Source organism: Narcine bancroftii, chromosome 7 (genome assembly GCF_036971445.1).
Source record: "Narcine bancroftii isolate sNarBan1 chromosome 7, sNarBan1.hap1, whole genome shotgun sequence".
In the NCBI taxonomy this organism is placed as follows: domain Eukaryota; kingdom Metazoa; phylum Chordata; class Chondrichthyes; order Torpediniformes; family Narcinidae; genus Narcine; species Narcine bancroftii.
In genome coordinates, this window is record NC_091475.1 from 35,416,142 (window position 1) to 35,436,735 (window position 20,594).

The 20,594-nt window shown below is 38.7% G+C and overlaps 1 protein-coding gene across 6 annotated transcripts in view; it reads right to left on the reverse strand.

The window, feature by feature from the left end:
* Window positions 1-20,594, reverse strand: part of vwa8 (von Willebrand factor A domain containing 8) — a 257,379-nt gene that overhangs the window by 148,337 nt on the left and 88,448 nt on the right. For all 6 annotated transcript variants that reach the window (XM_069889575.1, XM_069889576.1, XM_069889574.1 and 3 more), the window contains 3 exons: window positions 16,913-17,026; window positions 12,911-13,079; window positions 4,869-4,946 (listed from right to left, as the gene is read on the reverse strand). In XM_069889575.1, the coding sequence (XP_069745676.1) occupies window positions 4,869-4,946; window positions 12,911-13,079; window positions 16,913-17,026 (361 nt within the window). The remainder of the gene's footprint in view (window positions 1-4,868; window positions 4,947-12,910; window positions 13,080-16,912; window positions 17,027-20,594) is intronic.

Sequence of the window (20,594 nt, forward strand, 5' to 3'; positions counted from 1 at the left end):
TGGGGAGTCCGGCTTTAAAGTGATTTAAAGGGGCCAGTGGTCAGATGTGCACTAATGATTGGGCAGAGTCCAACCTTGATTGCCAGGTGGCGCAACTTCCAACTAAGTTCCAGATGGAAAGGTTACATGACCTTCCACAATTCTAATTCCTACCAAGTTCCAGAAGGACAGGCTACATGATTCTCCACATCCACATTACAATACTGCAAGGTAGCAGTTCTACGAATTGTACAACTATGCCATTCCTAACACTTAACTGCTCTCATCTCATAAACATTCCTCTAATATCTTTCTTTATCCAATCCCAAATTTTATGTTGATTTAACTGACCTACTCATTAACAATTCCAATTGGAAAAATGCAGAACATCATTTCTGGAGATCAAATTTATAACTATATTACAAGCAATATAGTTTGTAGTCTACCAAATTTTCAATAACATAGTGCCTACGAAATTGAAAGATTTAAAAATATTCAGTACTGAAAATACTGACCAGAAAGATGAGCCCCCATCAAAATATTCATCATCTGTTTATACAGAGAGAAAATTATTTTAGTTCTTGGAATTCATTTTATGGTCAAGAGAAACAAGGAATCACAGTCAGATTGGGAAATAACTACATTGGAAACTATAACCATATAACCGTTTACAACACGGAAACAGGCCAAGTCGGCCCTTCAAGTCCGTACCGGTTCATTTGAACAACTCCACGAGCTCAACTATGTGTGAAACTTTTAAGTATTCTGCAGAAAGATATAGTCGTCAAGTCAAGTTTATTGTCATCAGTTTGTACAAGTACAGCCCAATGAAACAGTTTTCTCCAGTCCTCAGTGCAAAACACAGACATACAATTCATATGCAAGTATTTAATCTATATAAATAAATAAATAAATAGATTTTGTTTCATGAATACGAGAATCTTAAATGGTTAGTGTGAGCAGTTCCTTTGATAATGATTCACTTTCTTGTCATTGTACCAGTAAACCAGCTAATGAAATACAATCAGCAATGACTGCAAGTTAAAAAATTGCTATATACATTATAATAAAATGTGCAATTAAAATGAACAACAGAATTCTACAATGAACTGTTAAAAAGTACTGATTTTACAATCTGAGTGCAGGACGACTCAGCGCCGTGATTCAAGGTTCAACATAGTCACAGTCTCTCCTTGAACCTACTGATGTGCAATCGAAGGCTCCTGTAGCATCTGCCCAAAGGGAGAAGAGTGAATAGTCTGTGATTTGGATGTATTGCATCCTTGATAATGTTTCTCACCCTGCCCAGACATCGTTCCCTGTAGACATTTTCGATGGTAAGCAATTGTATTCCAATAATCCGTTGGGCAGTTTTCACTACCTGCTGGAGTGCCTTGCGATCTTGTGCAACATAATTCCCATACCACAACGAAATACCATATGTTAGCACGCTCTCAATTGTGCATCTGTAAAAATCCAACAATATCCTGGGACAGAGGTGGATCTTCATCATGTTCCTCAAAAAATAAAGGCATTGTTGAGCCTTTTTAATCAGAATTGAAGAATCAAGTGAGATCTTCAGAGAGATGGATGCCAAGAAATTTAAAGCTTGGTAAATGCTCCACTGATGTAAATTGGGATGTGAGTGTGGCTTCTGGCAATCCTGAAGTCCACATTGATATCCTTTGTCTTCTGATTGTTGAGTGTCAAGCTGTTATGGGCATACCACCAAGGTCAGGTGATGAACCTCATCCCTCTAGGCCATTTCATCCTCCCCTTTAATCAGGTCTACCACCATGGTGTCATCTGTGAACTTGATTATTACATTTGTACTATTCATGGGAACACAGTTGGAGGTAAAGAGGCAATACAAAAGGGGGCTCAACACACAACCCTGGGGCATGCCGGAATTCAAGAATGGAAAAGAAAATCTTGCCCAGTTTTACAGATTGAAGTCTGTTAGCAAATCCAAGATCCAATTACAAAGGGATGGGCTGATACCATGCAGAAAAAGTTTGGTTATCAACTTAGAGGGACAACAGTGTTGAAAGCCGAGCTATAGTCGATGAATAGCATTCTAACGTAGGAGATAGAGCTGTCCAAATAAATCAAAGCAAAGTGAACCACTGTTGAAATGACATCTTCAGTTGACCTATTAGTATGGTAGGCAAAATGATGAGAATCCATAGTGGCAGGCAAACCGGATTTCAAATGAGATAAGACCAACCTCTCAAAACACTTTGCGATGTTGAGGGTGAGTGCAATTGGACGGTAGTTAGACTCATTGAGGTAGAGCACTTTGGCACAGGCACGACGGTGGCAGTCTTAAAGCTAGTTGGAACAACTGCCGAGGATAGGGACAGATTGAAAACGTCCGTAAAAATTCTGGCCAACTGTTCTGCACAGGCCAGGATTGCCATCTGGATCAGCTGCCTCCTGCATATTCCTCCTACTCATAGTTGCCCATACATCAATGATGGAGATTGAGAGAGGTATTTCATCAAGTAAAAGATCCACCTTGAAAGTGACCTCCCTATTCTCTCGGTCAAAGCGAGCATAAAAATAGTTAAGCTCAGGGAATTTTAGAGAGTCACAACTAGAAGGAGGCACAATACCAGATGATTTATAATCTATGATAATCTGTATGCTCTGCCATATACGCCAAGTGTCCGAGGATATGAAATGCTCTTTTGTTTCTATATATTTGTTTAGCTCAAGAGATTCCCCTGGCTAATCCATAAGTTTCCCAGTCACCAGATCTGATGTCTTTGTCTTTGAGAAAGCAGCAACTTCATTATTCATTCACGGTAAATGAATCAAAAGAGTTGGTAAATTAATCAATATCAACCTGAGAATCTACTGTAGCAGGTTGAAAATGCTGCTGAAGAACAAAGTCAGCACCCTCCAACCAGATCTTAATGGTCTTAGTTGCAGGTTTTACCCACTTGATGATTGGGCTGTACTTGGGATCATAAGCGGAGAGATGGTCAGATTGACCCAAGTGAGGGAAGGTACTGGTTTTGTAAGCATCAGCCACGTTTGTATTAACATGATCTCAAGTTTTATTGCTTCTCGTATTACACATTGCATTTTGATGGAACCTTGGAAGCACAGTGCATAAGTGCTTTCTTCTTTGGCTTGGCTTCGCGGACGAAGATTTATGGAGGGGGGTAAAAGTCCACGTCAGCTGCAGGCTCGTTGGTGGCTGACAAGTCCGATGCGGGACAGGCAGACACGGTTGCAGCGGCTGCAGGGGAAAATTGGTTGGTTGGGGTTGGGTGTTGGGTTTTTCCTAAGTTACAGCCACAATAAAGGCTTCATCTGGATGTAATGTCTGCAACTTACTGATAGCAGCGCTGAGGTTTTTCATGGCTGCTTTAGCATTCACATCTAGAGGTATATAAACGGATACAGCAATGCTACATGCAAATTCTTTTGGTAGATAAAAAGGTCTGTACTTAACGATCAGGTACTCCAAATCTGCAGAACAATGAGTGTCAGCGATGATAGAGTTTGTGCACCATAGTTGATTTACAGAGATGTACAACCTATCTCTTTTACTTTTTCCCATCACTGCTGCTATTCCTTCAGCCCTGAAAACCGCTTAACCTTCCAATTCCACCACATTGTGTGGTACCCTGCTATTAAGCCGCATCTCCGTGAAAACCATTACATTACAGTCTGTAAGCCTTCTCTGTGTGAGGACCCAGGTCATATATTCATTCAGTTTGTTCACCAGAGACCGAGCAATAACAAGGAAAATACTTGGTAGCAATGGCCCAAGTATTGTTAGTTATAGCCTGGCACACAGGCCTCCACACTTCCCCTGATGTCGCTTACGATCTCGACGCCATTGCTGAACCCTTCTGGTCAGGGTGAGTCGAATACAAGTCCGTGGTGTCTGTTCTAACTCAGGGGTAATTTGATCAAATTTAATTGAGCTCCATGAATAATCCAAACCTATATCACTGCACCACTGATAAACTTCTAAAAGCAGCTGCCTGCTATAATATGCACAATTAAATCTAACAAGCACACAGAACACAAAACAAGTACTTCAACGTTATTTTCCAAATTCCTGTCAGACCACCAACTTGGACTACTATACTTTGGTCATTCAGCATTCTCACTGTGCATGGGAAGAAGCTGTTCCTCAGCCTGTTGGTACTGGTTCTGACATTCCTGTATCTCTTCCCTGACAGAAGCAGCTGAAAGATGCTGTGTTCAGGGTGGAAGCGGTCCTCTGATTTTGCACATCCTCTTTAGACAATAATCCTAGTAGATCATGGTGATTGGGGGGAGTTGGGGGTGAGGGAGACTCCAGTTTTCCTCTCTGCCACTCTTCTGGTCCTGTGGATTGATCTCCAATCTATTTATCTGCAAAAACTGTACCACATTGTGATGCAGCCAGCTGGGATGCTCTCAATAGAGCTCCTATAGAAGACTGATATAATGGTAGCCGGTAGCCTTGCCCATTTCTCTTCCCACCTCTTCTCTATAGTGAGACTCATCGTTGTTGGTGATGAGGCCAATGACTGTCATGTCATCTGCAAACTTGATGACACTGTTGGAGCTGGATCTGGTGTTGCAGTCGTGGGTCAGTCTTGTGAAAAGGAGTGGGCTGAACACAGAGCCTTGAGGTGCGCCAGTGTTCAGCATGACGGTGCTCGACGTTCTGTTATCGATCCGGACAGACTGTGGTCTATCTGTTAGGAAGTCCTGGATTCAATTACAGAGAAGGGTGTTGAGTCCCAGTTAGGATCGCTTCTCCATCAGGCTGAAGCTATATCTATATCTTTCAGCTGTATCATTAAGTTGCTTGATTCTCTGTCACAGAGAGCATCTCATGTCTAACTTTATCTCTGAATTTTCAGTAAGGTTTAACTTACTGTTGGATCGCTGCTCTGCCGAAGTCTGTGTGTAAAATGTAATAGCTGTGAGACAGCATCTTTTGGAACATGTGGAATCTGCAGGAACAAGAAAATACAAATGTGAATCAACTACCTGCCAATCCAACAGTGGCTGTTGTTTTAGACGCAGAGAAAGCATTTGACAGGGTAGAATGGAATTATTTATTCAAAATATTACAGAGATTCAATCTACCAGAAAAATATATTAAATTGGATTAAAGCATTATATAAGGGACCATTGGCGAAGGTGACAGTAAATGGATATGTATCGAGCCAATTTAAATCAAGTAGGTCAATTAGGCAGGGATGTTCACTATCTCCCTCACTGTTCGCTTTAGCAATAGAACCATTGGAAGAACTGATAAGAACAGAAAATAAAAAAGGGATAAAAATAAAGGAGAAGGAATATAAAATCAGTTTATTTGCAGATGAAATCATAGTATACTTAACAGAACCAGAAATATCAATAAAAGAACTACATAAGAAATTGAAGGAATATGGAGAAATATCAGGGTACAAGATCAACGCAAATAAAAGTGAAGTGATGCCAATGAATAAAACGGATTACACAGAGTTTAAAAAAGAATTACCATTTAAATGGCAAACACAAGCAATCCGATACCTAGGTATTAGATTAGATAATAATTTAGGCCACCTATACAAATTAGATTATAAGCCATTAATGAAGAAATTACAGGATGACTTAGATAATTGGAAAGAATTGCCACTAACATTGATAGGGAGGGTAAATTGCATTAAAATGAATGTCTTCCCAAGGATACAATACCTATTTCAATCGTTACCAATTCCCTTAACAGAGAAATTCTTCAATGAACTAAAGAGAGTAATAAGGAAATTCTTATGGAAAGGGGAGAAACCAAGGATAGCACTAGGTAAATTAACAGAATGGTACTAACAAGGTAGTTTGCAACTACCGAACTTTAAAAATTATTATAGAGCAGCACAATTAAGGTATCTATCAGATTTTAATCAAACAAGGGAAAAACCAGATTCGACCAAGATAGAGCTAGATAAAATAGGGGAGAAGGTACCAGACATATACTTTATAAGTAGGATGAAAAACTGGTGCAATATAGAAGTTCACCAGTACTGCACCATTTACTCAACATATGGAAGAAGATTCACATAGAAAGGAAAAAAACAAATTACCAACTACCAAAATTATTATTGACGCAAAATCAACGAATCCCTTTCACAATAGATAACCTTTCCTTTAGAGAATGGGAGAGAAAAGGAATTAAAAGAATAGAAAATTGTCTTTTGGGAAATAATTTATTATCATTTGAACAAATGAAGTACAAATATGGAATAATACCACCAACTGAAAACCTACTTAAAGGACAAATTGGGAATCAGACTGAGATTACCAGAAGGAAGCAGCTTTGAATATGTGATTATAGAAACAACGATAATAAAAAGATTTATAACAAACATGTACATCAAGCTGCAAGAGAAGGAAAATTATGAAATAAGCTATAAACTCAAACAAAAGTGGTAAAAAGATTTAAACATAAAGATAAAAAATGAAATATGGGAAAAGTTATGCTCTGGAACTATGAAGAATAAAATAAACACAAGGTTACACATAATACTATATAATTGGTTACACAGGCTATATATCACGCCCCAAAAGTTAAATAAATGAGATCCAACATTATCAGATAGATGTTTTCGCTGTATGAAGGAAATGGGAACAACAGTACATGCAATTTGGGCATGTGAGAAAGTGAAAAAGTTTTGGGAAGATCTAAATCAGGTATTAAATAAAATCACAAAAAGTAACATACCAAAAAATCCAGAGATCTTTCTTCTAAGTAATATAAGAAGTAAAGAATTAGGTCTCAAACTGGATGAAGCGCAAAAAATATTTATTATGATAGCCTTAGCAGTAGCAAAAAAATGTATAATGTCAACTTGGAAATCAGAAGAGAGCCTGAGAGTACAGCAATGGTACATAGAAATGAATAAATGTATTCCATTGGAAAAAATAATATATAATTTAAAAAATAAAGTCACATTATTTGAATAAATTTGGGAACCGTACATGGAACACAACAGAGAGGGCTTACCTCGGACCTCCATCCCCTAAAATTATAAAATGAGAAGACAAAATGACCTGATCCAGTGTGTAAAAGTAGATGACACAATTTTCTTGTTTATTTTCATTGTGTGATGACATTGTTTAATGGTTTTATTATATTGTATATGTTGAACATTTAATGGGTTTGGAGGGGGGTGGGAAGAAGGGAGGGAAGGTAGGGGGAATAAAGGGGAGAAAATACCACTGTGTATATTCAAGAGGGAAATGTTTGTGTGTATTTTGATTGATATGGATCATACCGTGAAAAATAAAAAAATTATAAAAAAAACTATCTACCAATCTGCTCCAGAAAAAAAACTTTGATTTACAAAGCATGTTTCACAGCCTCATGAATCCAATGAGAATGTGAGGTACTTGTAAAATATACAACATAGTACAGTAGCCACAAGTAAATTGCACTTTGCAGGTTACACCAACAGCCATGATCACATAACTCAGTAACTAATTACAACTGAAAGAAATTACTGGTTACATTACTCCAGTTTCCAAACGAAAGTCATACTATATACAGCTATGAAATGGTTGAAAATCCTGGCTTATATTTCTCTGCCTGTCTGATGCTTTGAACCTAGAAGTGAGCTTGCAAAATCCAATAGTAACCCAGTGACATCACAGGGTCTGGCAGCTGGTAAGTTGTCTTGCATCTACCAAACCCTCCATATGTCAAGCTCTGTTAAAGTAGGGTAGAGGGTCAATAAAGACATAATCTGCATCAGGAAGGCAAGCAGTGTAGCCAGTGCATTCATATTAGACAATTTTTCACTGACCTATATGAATGGTGTGGAGTCAACACTTGAGAACTTGACCAGGGTTATATCACAAGGAAATCCCATTTTGCATGCAGAGTCACAGAAAGATACAGCATGGAAATATTAATGTATAGAGGAAGCTGCTACTAAGCAAATATAGGATGCCTTGTCTGTTTTTGTCCTGATGGCATGAGACTTCCTGGAGACAACAGCCATTGTTAAGGACTGTCAAAGCCAGTCCTTTCTGACCATTTACCACTGTATACCAGTGAGCTTAGCATTGGAATCTGGGACAGTGCCTGTAAGGTATGATTCTACCAACTGCCTTGTTAAGGCTTTTGTCCGACAACACTACATGCTTAAACATCAGCTCCCATAGGTTCATGAGAGGACTTTTTTTTTACAAGGAAGAGAGGACTGGTAACATTATTGTATCCCAATCTGGTAGTAGATTGATGCTGGATGATGTTTACTGTTTTATTCTTACATACAGAGGCATAAAAAACCATGAGAAGCATGGATAAGTACTTATTGTCTATTTTTCTGGGGAGGCGATTCTAGAATTAGAGAACTGAGTTCAATGTGAGAGGGGAGAGATTTAAGAGGGACCTGAAAAGCAACATTTTTCCATCTAGAGCATTGTCTGTATTTGGTACAAACTGCCAGAGGAAGTTATTGAAACAGGTACAATTACTATGTTCAAAAGACATACAATTATATGGATAGGAAGGGTTTAGAAGGTTATGTACCAAATTAAGGCAAATGGAAGTCACCGAGAATGCCAACTTGGTCAGAATGGATGAGTTACTGTATGTCTCTATGTGCCTACACTGTTTTATTGTCACAATTTTGATACAACTGAATGACCTGATTGGACATTTCAGAGAGGTAACTACAATACTGTAGAGAACATGTAAAAGTGGCAGGTCTCCTTCCCTGAAAGATATTTGTGAAGCAGATAGGCTTTAAGTGAAAATTTAGTCTCCCCATTGTGGAACTAAAGTTTATTTAAAATTCTAGATAATTTAATTTTAAATAATAATTCGGATGACCAACTTAGTTAACCAGTTATATTATTAACTTTAAGTTCCTTACTGGGATGGGATTTGATATATGACACTGGGCGGTTTGTCCATGCTTCTAAATGGCCCAAGTCTTCCTATTATTTCCTGGGTCTGCATGTTAATTTTTATTTCTGTCATGTGCAGAAAGATGCACAAACTCACAAGTTTTTACTGCATTTACCATGCAACACTCAGTCAGTTAGCTTGGCCATATCCCCTCACACCCTCTTCAGACTCCTCTCTGTACTCTAGTTTAATACCAAGTAAAATTATGAACTTTGTGTGGAATGTGGCTGCCTGCGCCCCCCTCCCCGTAGCTGCAGCTGAGATATGCATGTATGATGTACATGAAGGAATTTCAGTGTTGATAGATTTATTGCCCTTTGTCTTCAGGATCCAGGAATCAAAATTACATGACTAAAAAATGCAATTATATATTATTCTCTTTCACATCTACAGATCAATGTACAAATGCTTCCCTGCAATGAAATGTTTTTCAAGCTACGGTGGCCACCCATATAGTGGGTATTGTTTTGCAAGAAATGCTTTGGAATATTAACATTCACAGGCCTCTGAACTTCTAAAACATTATGATTCTTCGGACTCAAGTTCCCCACATCACATTCCCTGTTTGTTCAAATGCTCTGTACTATATCTTCTGTGGCCCCTTCTTTGTCAGTTCACTCACTCCGCTGCCCAAATCAGTAATGCAGATTTTAAATAGCAGTGGTTCAAGGAATGATCCTTGCAAAATTCCTCCAACACCTGACAGGCATCCATTCATTTTATGCTGTTTTTCTGACTATTCTCAAACACTGAGACTTATCTCACAGCAACCCCCTGCGTTTCTTTACTGAAGGCTTGCAGAAAATCCTAATGTACTAAATCCACTTGATATTTCTGATACTTGTTAAAACCCTCACAAAAAAAACTCTAGTTTCTCAAACAATATTTCCATTTTACAAAATATAATCAGGAAGAGAGAGAGCCCTCTGCTAACCAAGTTGCCAGCACTTGGAGTGGATGCTTTACAAATGCATGCTGTGGGTGCAGCCTTTTGTTGGCAAGCTTGGAGTGTAGTGCAGTCTGATTGTAAATCTCATGCTCTGTCCTCAATAGCTACACTTGGTTTAATCAATCATTTAAATGGTGTAACTTGTTTCTAAATCACATTTTTAGCATTTCATTTTTTTAACTGTTTGAATTGTTTTAAAATAATGCCTTAGTGGTTTTGAATTATTTGTAGTTGTCAAAAATATTTAGTCAACTTCATTCTCTGACATGGTTTACACAGACAGTAAGTGTAAGCATGAGACCCAGTAGCTATTGAGGACAGAGCATAAGATTTACAATCAGACTGCACTACACTCCAAGCTTGCCAACAAAAGGCTGCACCCACAGCATGCAATTGTAAAACACCCACTCCAAGTGCTGGCAACTTGGTTAGCAGAGGGCTCTCTCTCTTCCTTTTTTTTTTTTTTTTAATTTTTTTATTTTTCACACCATAAATCACAATAGCCATGATATACACTTTTTCTTTTCCACACATTTACAGTGACTTTTTCTCCCTCCCCCCAAGCCACCCCCCCACCCCCCCCCCCCCTCTCATCCATTTTAGGTATACAATCTAGATTGCATTAATTCAGTTAGACAATGTTGTCATTCAACAAAAATACACCAGAAATTCTACTGAGTCCATTCTTTTCTTTTCTTCTCCTTCCATCAACTTAGGTAATGTTTGTTCCCGGTAGGTTTTCGCTATTGTATTTAATGTAAGGCTCCCATACTTGTTCGAATATTTCAATATTATTTCTTAAACTATATGTTATTTTTTCTAATGGAATACATTTATTCATTTCTATATACCATTGTTGTATTTTCAAATTATCTTCCAATTTCCAGGTTGACATAATACATTTTTTTGCTACGGCTAGGGCTATCTTGACAAATCTTTTTTGTGCATCTTCCAAGTTAATTCCAAATTCTTTATTTTTTATGTTACTTAGGAGAAAGATCTCTGGATTCTTTGGTATATTGTTTTCTGTTATTTTATTTAATATCTGATTGAGATCATCCCAAAATTTTTCTACTCTCTCACATGTCCAGATTGCATGAATTGTTGTTCCCCTTTCTTTTTTACATCGAAAACATCTATCAGATACTGTTGGGTCCCATTTATTTAACTTTTGCGGTGTAATGTATAGTCTGTGTAACCAATTATATTGTATCATACGCAGCCTCGTATTTATTGTATTTCTCATCGTTCCAGAGCATAACTTCTCCCATGTTTCCTTTTTTATCTTTATATTTAAATCTTGTTCCCACTTTTGTTTAGTTTTACCATTTGTTTCCTCGTTCTCCTTTTCTTGCAGTTTAATATACATATTTTTTATAAATCTTTTGATTAACATTGTATCTGTAATCACATATTCAAGGTTACTTCCCTCTGGTAAACTCAAGTTGCTTCCTAATTTATCTTTCAAGTAGGATCTCAGTTGGTAATATGCCAGCGCTGTATCTCCAGTTATATTGTACTTATCTCTCATTTGTTCAAAGGATAAGAATCTACTTCCTGAAAAACAATTTTCTATTCTTTTAATCCCTTTTTTTTCCCATTTTCTAAAGGCAAGGTTGTCTATTGTAAAAGGGAGTAGCTTATTTTGCGTCAATATTAGTTTTGGTATTTGGTAATTTATTTTATTTCTTTCTACATGAATCTTCTTCCATATATTGAGGAGATGATGTAATACTGGAGAAGTTCTATGTTGTACCAATTTTTCGTCCCATTTATATAATATGTGTTCAGGTATCTTTTCCCCTATTTTATCTAATTCTAGTCTCGTCCAGTCTGGTTTTTCCCTTGTTTGATAAAAATCTGATAGGTACCTTAATTGTGCGGCTCTATAATAATTTTTGAAGTTTGGCAATTGTAAGCCTCCTTGTTTATACCATTCTGTTAATTTATCTAGTGCTATCCTCGGTTTCCCCCCTCTCCATAAAAATCTCCTTATTATTTTCTTTAACTCTTTGAAGAATTTTTCTGTCAGTTGTATTGGCAATGCCTGAAATAAGTATAGTAGGCTCTCTCTCTTCCTGATAATATTTTGTAAAATGGAAATATTGTTTGAGAAACTAGAGTTTTTTTTTGTGAGGGTTTTAACAAGTATCAGAAATATCAAGTGGATATAGTACATTAGGATTTTCTGCAAGCCTTCAGTAAAGAAACGCAGGGGGTTGCTGTGAGATAAGTCTCAGTGTTTGAGAATAGTCAGAAAAACAGCATAAAATGAATGGATGCCTGTCAGGTGTTGGAGGAATTTTGCAAGGATCATTCCTTGAACCACTGCTATTTAAAATCTGCATTACTGATTTGGGCAGCGGAGTGAGTGAACTGACAAAGAAGGGGCCACAAAGGATATAGTACAGAGCATTTGAACAAACAGGGAATGTGATGTGGGGAACTTGAGTCCGAAGAATCATAATGTTTTAGAAGTTCAGAGGCCTGTGAATGTTAATATTCCAAAGCATTTCTTGCAAAACAATACCCACTATATGGGTGGCCACCGTAGCTTGAAAAACATTTCATTGCAGGGAAGCATTTGTACATTGATCTGTAGATGTGAAAGAGAATATATAATTGCATTTTTTAGTCATGTAATTTTGATACCTGGATCCTGAAGACAAAGGGCAATAAATCTATCAACACTGAAATTCCTTCATGTACATCATACATGCATATCTCAGCTGCAGCTACGGGGAGGGGGGCGCAGGCAGCCACATTCCACATAAAAGTTCATAATTTTACTTGGTGTTAAACTAGAGTACAGAGAGGAGTCTGAAGAGGGTGTGAGGGGATATGGCCAAGCTAACTGACTGAGTGTTACACGATAAATGCAGTAAAAACTTGTGAGTTTGTGCATCTTCCTGCACATGACAGAAATAAAAATTAACATGCAGACGCAGGAAATAATAGGAGGACTAAAATAGGAAGTGTAAAACTCTCTTGTTAAAATATGGCTATTTCCATGTTTAAAAAAAACCACAAAAACAGATACTTGAACTAACAGAACAACCAGGATTCCTCACCATTTTAGTGATGATGTCAACTTCTTCTTTCATGGAGAGAGGTCTTACACTGTGAAACAAGAACATGGTCAGCAACTCCGACCCCAACCACTGTTGAGTGCTGCTGCCCACTACAGGTGGCTCAGTCAAGGCGAGGATCCTGAACGATGGATGGATGGGATAAATCAGTCTGGAAGCACAAAAGCAATACTAGATTTTGTCAAACAAGTTGCACAGCATTTCAAAATTATACAAAGAAAATTCTCACAGGTAGTTTTCATGGCTTGGCTCAAAATGTATTGAGAAGACCAGCTGGAGATCAAAGTGAAGTTTTCACTAAGACAAGTGCCCATCTTACACAAACAAAAATAAGAACTGTTCCAATATTAAATGCAAAGATAAAAGCTAAACCTACACAGAATTCTTAACAGAGCCACCATTTTAAAGAAGGAAAATGGAATGTTGGCCTTCTTTGCTCGAAGGATTGAATTTAAGTGCAGGGAGGTTCTGTTACATTTGTACAGGGTACTGGTGAGATTGCACCTGGAGTACTGCGTATAGATCAAGCCTCCTTCCTTGAGAAAGGATATACTGGTTTTGGAGGTGGTGCAGAGGAGATTCACCCACACCACCTTGGAGATGAGGTGGTTTAGCCCAAGGGAAAAAATGGACTTGTCTGGGCTGCACGGTTAGCGTAGGAGTTACCACAAGGCTATTACACCGCCAGTGACCCGGGTTTGAATTCGCCGCTGTCTGTAAGGAGTTTGTACATCCTCTCCGTGTTTTTGTGGGTTTCCTCCAGGTGCTCAGTTTTCCTCCAACCCTTCAAAACCTACAGGCGGGGTGGGGGGTGTTGTAGGTTGATTTGGGTATTGGGGCGGCATGGGCTTATTGGTCGTAAGTGGTATATGTCTAAATTAAAATATTTGCTGGAATTCAGAAGAATAAGAGGGATCTCATTAAAACATACCAGATTATGAAAGGAATAGATGACATAGAAGCAGGTCAGTTGTTTCGATTGGTAGCTGAATCAAGAATCTAAGCTTCAAGATTTGGGGAAGTACAAGATTTTAGGTTATTGAAAAATCTGGCATTACACTTTACATCAGCTAATGATTGATTTTCATTCGACCTTATGACTACTGAAACAAATTACTTGTCAGATCCCCTTAAAATAGCAAGACATTGCCACTTGCTTTGTTTTAAATATATTAATTGTGCTACTTCTGAGTTCAATGTCAAATTATGCTTAATAACATAACAATTACAGCTCGGAAACAGGCCATTAGGCCTTCTAGTCCGCACTGAACCAAACACTCCTCTCTAGTCCCACCTACCTGCACAATGACCATAACCCTCCACCTTCTTCTCATCCATATACCTGTCCAGCTTTTTCTTAAATAATAAAATTGACTCTGCCGCCACTATTTCTCCCGGAAGCTCGTTCCACACCGCTACCACTCTCTGAGTAAAGAAGTTCCCCCTCATGTTACCTCTAAACCTCTGCCCTTTAACTCTTAACTTATGTCCTCTTGTTTCAATCTCTCCTACTCTTAACGGAAATAGTCTATCCACATCCACTCTGTCTATCCCTTTCATAATCTTAAATACCTCTATCAAATCCCCTCTCAACCTTCTAAGCTCCAAAGAATAAAGACCTAATCTGCCCAATCTCTCCTTGTACTCTAGATGCTTAAACCCAGGTAACATTCTGGTAAATCTTCTCTGCACTCTCTCCACTCTGTTTATATCCTTCCTATAATTAGGCGACCAGAACTGCACACAGAACTCTAAATTAGGCCGCACCAACGCCTTATACAATCTCAACATCACTTCCCAACTCCTATATTCCATGCAATGATTGATAAAGGCCAGCATACTAAAAGCCTTCTTCACCACCCTATTCACATGAGTTTCTACCTTCAGGGAATGATGTACCGTTACTCCTAAATCCTTCTGCTCTTCTGTATTCATCAATGCTCTACCATTTACTACGTATGTCCTGTTCTGATTCTTCTTACCAAAATGAAGCACCTCACACTTATCAGCATTAAATTCCATCTGCCATTTTTCAGCCCACTTTTCTAAGCAGCCCAAATCCCTCTGCAATCCTTGAAAACCTTCTTCATTATCCACTATTCCGCCTATCTTAGTATCATCTGCATATTTACTAATCCAATTCACCACCCCATCATCTAGATCATTAATGTATATAACGAACAACAATGGGCCCATCTGAGGCACACCACTGGTCACCGGCCTCCAACCTGACAGACAATTTTCCACTACCACTCTCTGGCCTCTCCCTTTCAGGGAGAAAAAACACAAATTTGAAACTGTATGTTTTCAGAGATGTGATGCTTTCTTTCATTTAGGTACCCTGCATTCACTTGTAGTTAAACATTCTGTCATTCCACAACACACTCTTCTGGTTCAAGTTCTTTTTAAAGAAAAGCTTTGAAAAACATGAATGACACATGGGTGAGTTCAAATTAGAAAGTTGGTGCAGCAGAATTTTTGATTGGGAGTCTTCTCCTCCTTTTCTCAGTACTGAGATGCAGTGGTTTACATTTCAGTGGCTTAATAATCCTCTTGATTTATAAATCAACTTGATTTTAGATGTAGATGTAACTAGGGTCAAAGGATTTTACTAAATCTCCAAATAATGGTTGATTGATTTGAGTCAGGTTGATTTGTTTATTGACTTGATGTAAAATAATATATGCATAGATGTAATTATACTGCAGCGGATCCACAAGTTTGGGCTTTGAAGTGTTCAAGAAATTATCTCATTAAACTTTCTTGAGATAATAAAATAAATCATTCCAGTGATTGTTGGCCAATAATTTGGGATGAGTAGATTTGTGCTGTGAGTAGAGAATAAAGTCCAAGGCCACAATTGAAACCCATCACTTTCATGAGTGAGTAATCAGATCTTACAATATCAATTCACTAAATTAAGAATGTGGTGACATAGTGGTGTCATATTAGAACAAAATTACATAGATATAAAATACAGACATTAGAGCTCTAGATTGATTTAATCAGTTTTGCAGAGGCAAATACAAGCAGTTATCAACATCAAGATTAAATCTGGTCAATGAAATTAAAAAGGGTTAACAGTCAAATTGCTTGCTAGTCCCAAGACATGTGAGGGTGATAGGTATCCATGGTGATATATATCTATGTAACAAGTGACATTGATTAATGCTAATATGCAAAACATTGAGGGACCTGCAGGAAGGAAGAGATAACCCACAAATTGTGAATTGCAATTAAATTGATGGTAATTTGCTCCACCCCACTAGTTTTGCTAAAATAGCACATTATCCTCAACCTCCCCAAAATGCTGGATTGGAAGGAGAGGGCTGAACCTTTTCAATTAGGACTTTAATGTTCCTGTAATGTCATACACTTTGGGGCAGAAAGTGAACTGCTGGATCTCATTCCTTCATGTTGTAAAGTGCTTTTCAAGATTTTTTTTTTTTTTACATAGTTTTTCTTACTTTTTTGTATCTTTATTCTTTCTCCTCAATCCAATCTTTCTTTTTCTCTTTATTATTCTTTCTGTACTCTGATCTGACTCTTGCACCTTCTGTTTCTTTCTCAATCCACACATCTCTATGATTATTGGTCACAAATGTCTCAGAGGTCCTCCATCCTTGACCCTAGAGCACCTTATGCAGTGGGCCTTGAGATACATCAACCAGCAAAACCGTGGCAATTATAGAGAATTCTATCATTAGAACTCCTATCTCCATTTATAACCAGATGTGTTTAAAGGAGTGGTAGTCCTGAAGCCACTAACCAATCTGCCTGCTACCATCAAAGGGGACATGTTGCAGGCTTCTGGGTGAAGCAGTTATTTCTATTATTACAAAAACAGCAAATCTCCTCTTTAAATCTTTGGCCAGATCACATCAAACAGAAAATTAATTAGTTATATTTTTAGCCTCGAATAAAAAAATCAAAGGGAAAATGCTTCAAGGAATATGCACATTTTATCATAATATGTGTCAGTACCTCTGTTGGAGATCATCATCAGTAAGATTAAGCTCCTTTTTCAGATCCTGGTATCTGTCTGCTCTGAGTAACCGGGTACCATCATAAAGTGTTAGCTCCCTGTCGTGAATGAGTCTGTTAAACAAAATTAAAACCAAGTAAGAGGCATTTTTATTCCCTCATCCCTTTACGACCCAAGGGGACTGAGCAAGGAGTTCTTTGAGATTCAAACAGCACGAAAAACTAAGTCAGCATGTGTCAAATAGGTAGCAAGATGCAATCTTTAAAAGATAAAATGGAAATAATAAAAGGGGATATTCCTTAATTGGAAACAATGGAAGAACTGCAAAGACAGCTTACTACTGATTAGAGCAGTGGTTCTCAACCTTTTTCTTTCCACTCACATACCACTTTAAGTATTCCCTATGCTCTTGGTGCCCTGTGATTAGTAAGGGATTGCTTAAGGTGGTATGTGGGTTGAAAGAAAAAGTTTGAAAACCACTGTTTTAATCGTACCTAACTGACTCGTATGTACATGGTTTCATAACTCCAAAGGAAATGGGCCAATGACATTATATTTCAAGCAAAATATTTCAGTAACAATTGGGTCTAGAGCAGTGATTCTCAACCTTCCCTTCCCACTCACATACTACCTTAAGTAATCCCTTACTAATCACATAGCACCGATGGCATAGAGATGACTTAAAGTGGTACGTGAGTAGAAAGAAAAAGGTTGAGAATCACTGGATTAGAGGTTAGAGGTGTTCAAGTCAGCAAGCAGGCTCTCGACAAGAAATCCAAGTTCCATCCCCATAAGGTCATCAGAGAAGGCAAGAGGCAGTACTGCACAGGCTTAAGTCTCTGGAGAATGTAACAGACACCTGGTCACTATGGAAGGGCATGCATGCTAGCACAGAATCAAAAGCAAAGTTGGGCAGCATAGCTCCACAGAACATATTTCCCATTTGTTTAATGATAACCTTATGAAGAAAATTACAATAATGGACCGAAGTGACAATTTAGGTGGCTCTGACATCCATCATGAAGTGCTTTGAGAAGCTGGTCACGGCTCATATCAACTCTCATCTACCAGCTGACTGTGACCCATTTCAGTTTGCCTCCCATCCAAACAGATCCATGGAAAACGGCATCTCCCTAGCTCTCAACTCAGCCCTGAAACACCTGTATACCAAGAACACCTTTATCGACTACAATTCCATTTCAATACCATAGTCCCCATTAATTCTATCCCCAGGCTTCAAGATCTGTACCTCAGCACTTCACTGTAACTGGATCCTTAGAAAGACCACAATTAGTGAAGATGGGAAGCAACATCTCCTACACGATCACTCAACACTGGCAACCCACAAGGATGTGTACTCAACCCTCCAATAAACTCCCTCTTTACCTATGCTGCTTCAACTCCATCTTTAAGTTCAATGACACCACAAGTCATAGATGGATATCAAATAATGATGATATGGAATACAGGAATAAGATCGAGAGTCTGGTGGCCTGGTGCCAAGATAAAGGATCTGATTGTAGACTTGAAGAGATGAGGTAGAGCCCACTCCTCCTGTTCAAATCAAAGGCACTATCGTGGAGACAGTAGATAGTTTCAAGTACTTGTGGGTAAACATTACCAATGACCTGTCCTGCACCAACCATGTTGATGTGATGGTCAAAAAAGCATACCAATGCCTTTTCTTCCAAGGAAGGCGAAGGAGGTTCAGCATGTCCCTCAACTCCCTCAAAAGCACGCCAGCTGGATGTATTGCATCATGGTAAGTGAAAAGTTCCACCCAAGATCTGAAGCAGCTATAGAAGCTGTTGAATGCAGCTCAGAACATCACACAAAGTTCTCTCCCTTCCATAAACACTTCCCATTGCCTCATATAACCATAAAACCACTTACAGCACAGAACAGGCCAGTTCGGCCCTACGGCCATGCTGTAACAAATTCCCACCCTCCTAGTCCCACTGACCAGCACCCGGTCCATACCCCTCCAGTCCTCTCCTCTCCATGTAACTATCCAGTCTATCCTTAAATGTAACCAATGATCCCGCCTCAACCACGTCTTCCGGAAGCTCATTCCACATCCCTACCACCCTTTGCATAAAGAAATTTCCCCTCATGTTCCCCTTATAATTTTCCCCCTTCAATCTTAAACCATGCCCTCTAGTTTGAATCTCTCCCACTCTTAATTGAAAAAGCCTATCCACATTTACTCTGTCTGTCCCTTTTAAAATCTTAAACCTCTCTATCAAGTCCCCCCTCAATCTTCTGCACTCCAGAGAAAAAAGCCCTAGTCTGCACAACTTTTCCATGTAACTCAAACCTTGAAATCCTGTCAACATTCTCGTGAACCTTCTCTGCACTCTCTCTATTTTGTTTATATCTTTCCTATAATTTGGTGACCAAAACTGTACACACTACTCCAAATTTGGCCTCACCAATGCCTTGTACAATTTCATCATAACCTCCCTACTCTTGAATTCAATACTCCGATTTATGAAGGCCAACATTCCAAATGCCTTCTTCACCACACCATCTACCTGAGTGTCAGCCTTGAGGGTACTATTTACCATCACTCCTAAATCCCTTTGTTGCTCTGCACATCTCAATAGCCTACCATTTAATGCATATGACCTACTTAGATTTGCCTTTCCAAAATGTAACACCTCACACTTATCTGTATTAAATTCCATCAGCCGTTTCTCAGCCCACACCTCCAGCCTTCCTAAATCACCTTTTAATCTACGGTAATCTTCCTCACTGTCCACAACACCACCAATCTTTGTATCATCCACAAACTTGCTTATCCAATTCTCCACCCCTACTTCCAGATCGTTAATATATATAACAAACAATAGTGGACCCAGGACCGATCCCTGAGAAACTCCACTAGTCACCGGCCTCCAATTGGACAAACAATTTTCTACCACTACTCTCTGACACCTCCCATCCAACCATTGCTGAATCCATTTCACTACCTCCTTATTTATAACTAATGCCTCCACCTTTTTTCCTAACCTCCTGTGGGGAACTTTGTCAAAAGCTTTACTAAAGTCCAAATAGACAACATCCACAGCTTTCCCTTCATCAACCTTTTTTTGTAACCCACTCGAAAAACTCAATCAGGTTTGTCAAGCATGATCTACCCCTGACAAAACCATGCTGATTACTCCCTATCAAATATCAAATATTTGTAAATACCATCCCTCAGAACACTTTCCATCAACTTGCCCACCACAGACGTCAGACTCACAGGCCTATAATTCCCAGGTTTACATTTGGACCCTTTCTTAAACAGCGGAACCACATGCACAACCCTCCAATCCTTTGGCACTACCCCCATGGCCAGTGACATCCTAAATATCTCTGTTAATGGCCCCACTATCTGTCCACAAGCCTCCCTGAGTGTCCTTGGGAATATTTTGTCTGGTCCCGGAGATTTATCCACCTTTATCTTTTTTTTCCCTCCTTCCTCATAAAGGTCCATTCCCATCCTGGCCACAGTCTCTTTTCCTTCTTCTCAATAAGAAGGATTAGGAGTACAAGATCGTGCAGCAACAAGTTTAATTTTTTTCTGCATTATTATCTGGCACTTAAATGATCTTCACAGTCATGACCTTACGCCAAACCTAATCTTCTGCAGGGACTTAGTGGGTCAGGCAGCGCCCATGGGTAGAAATGGTCAGT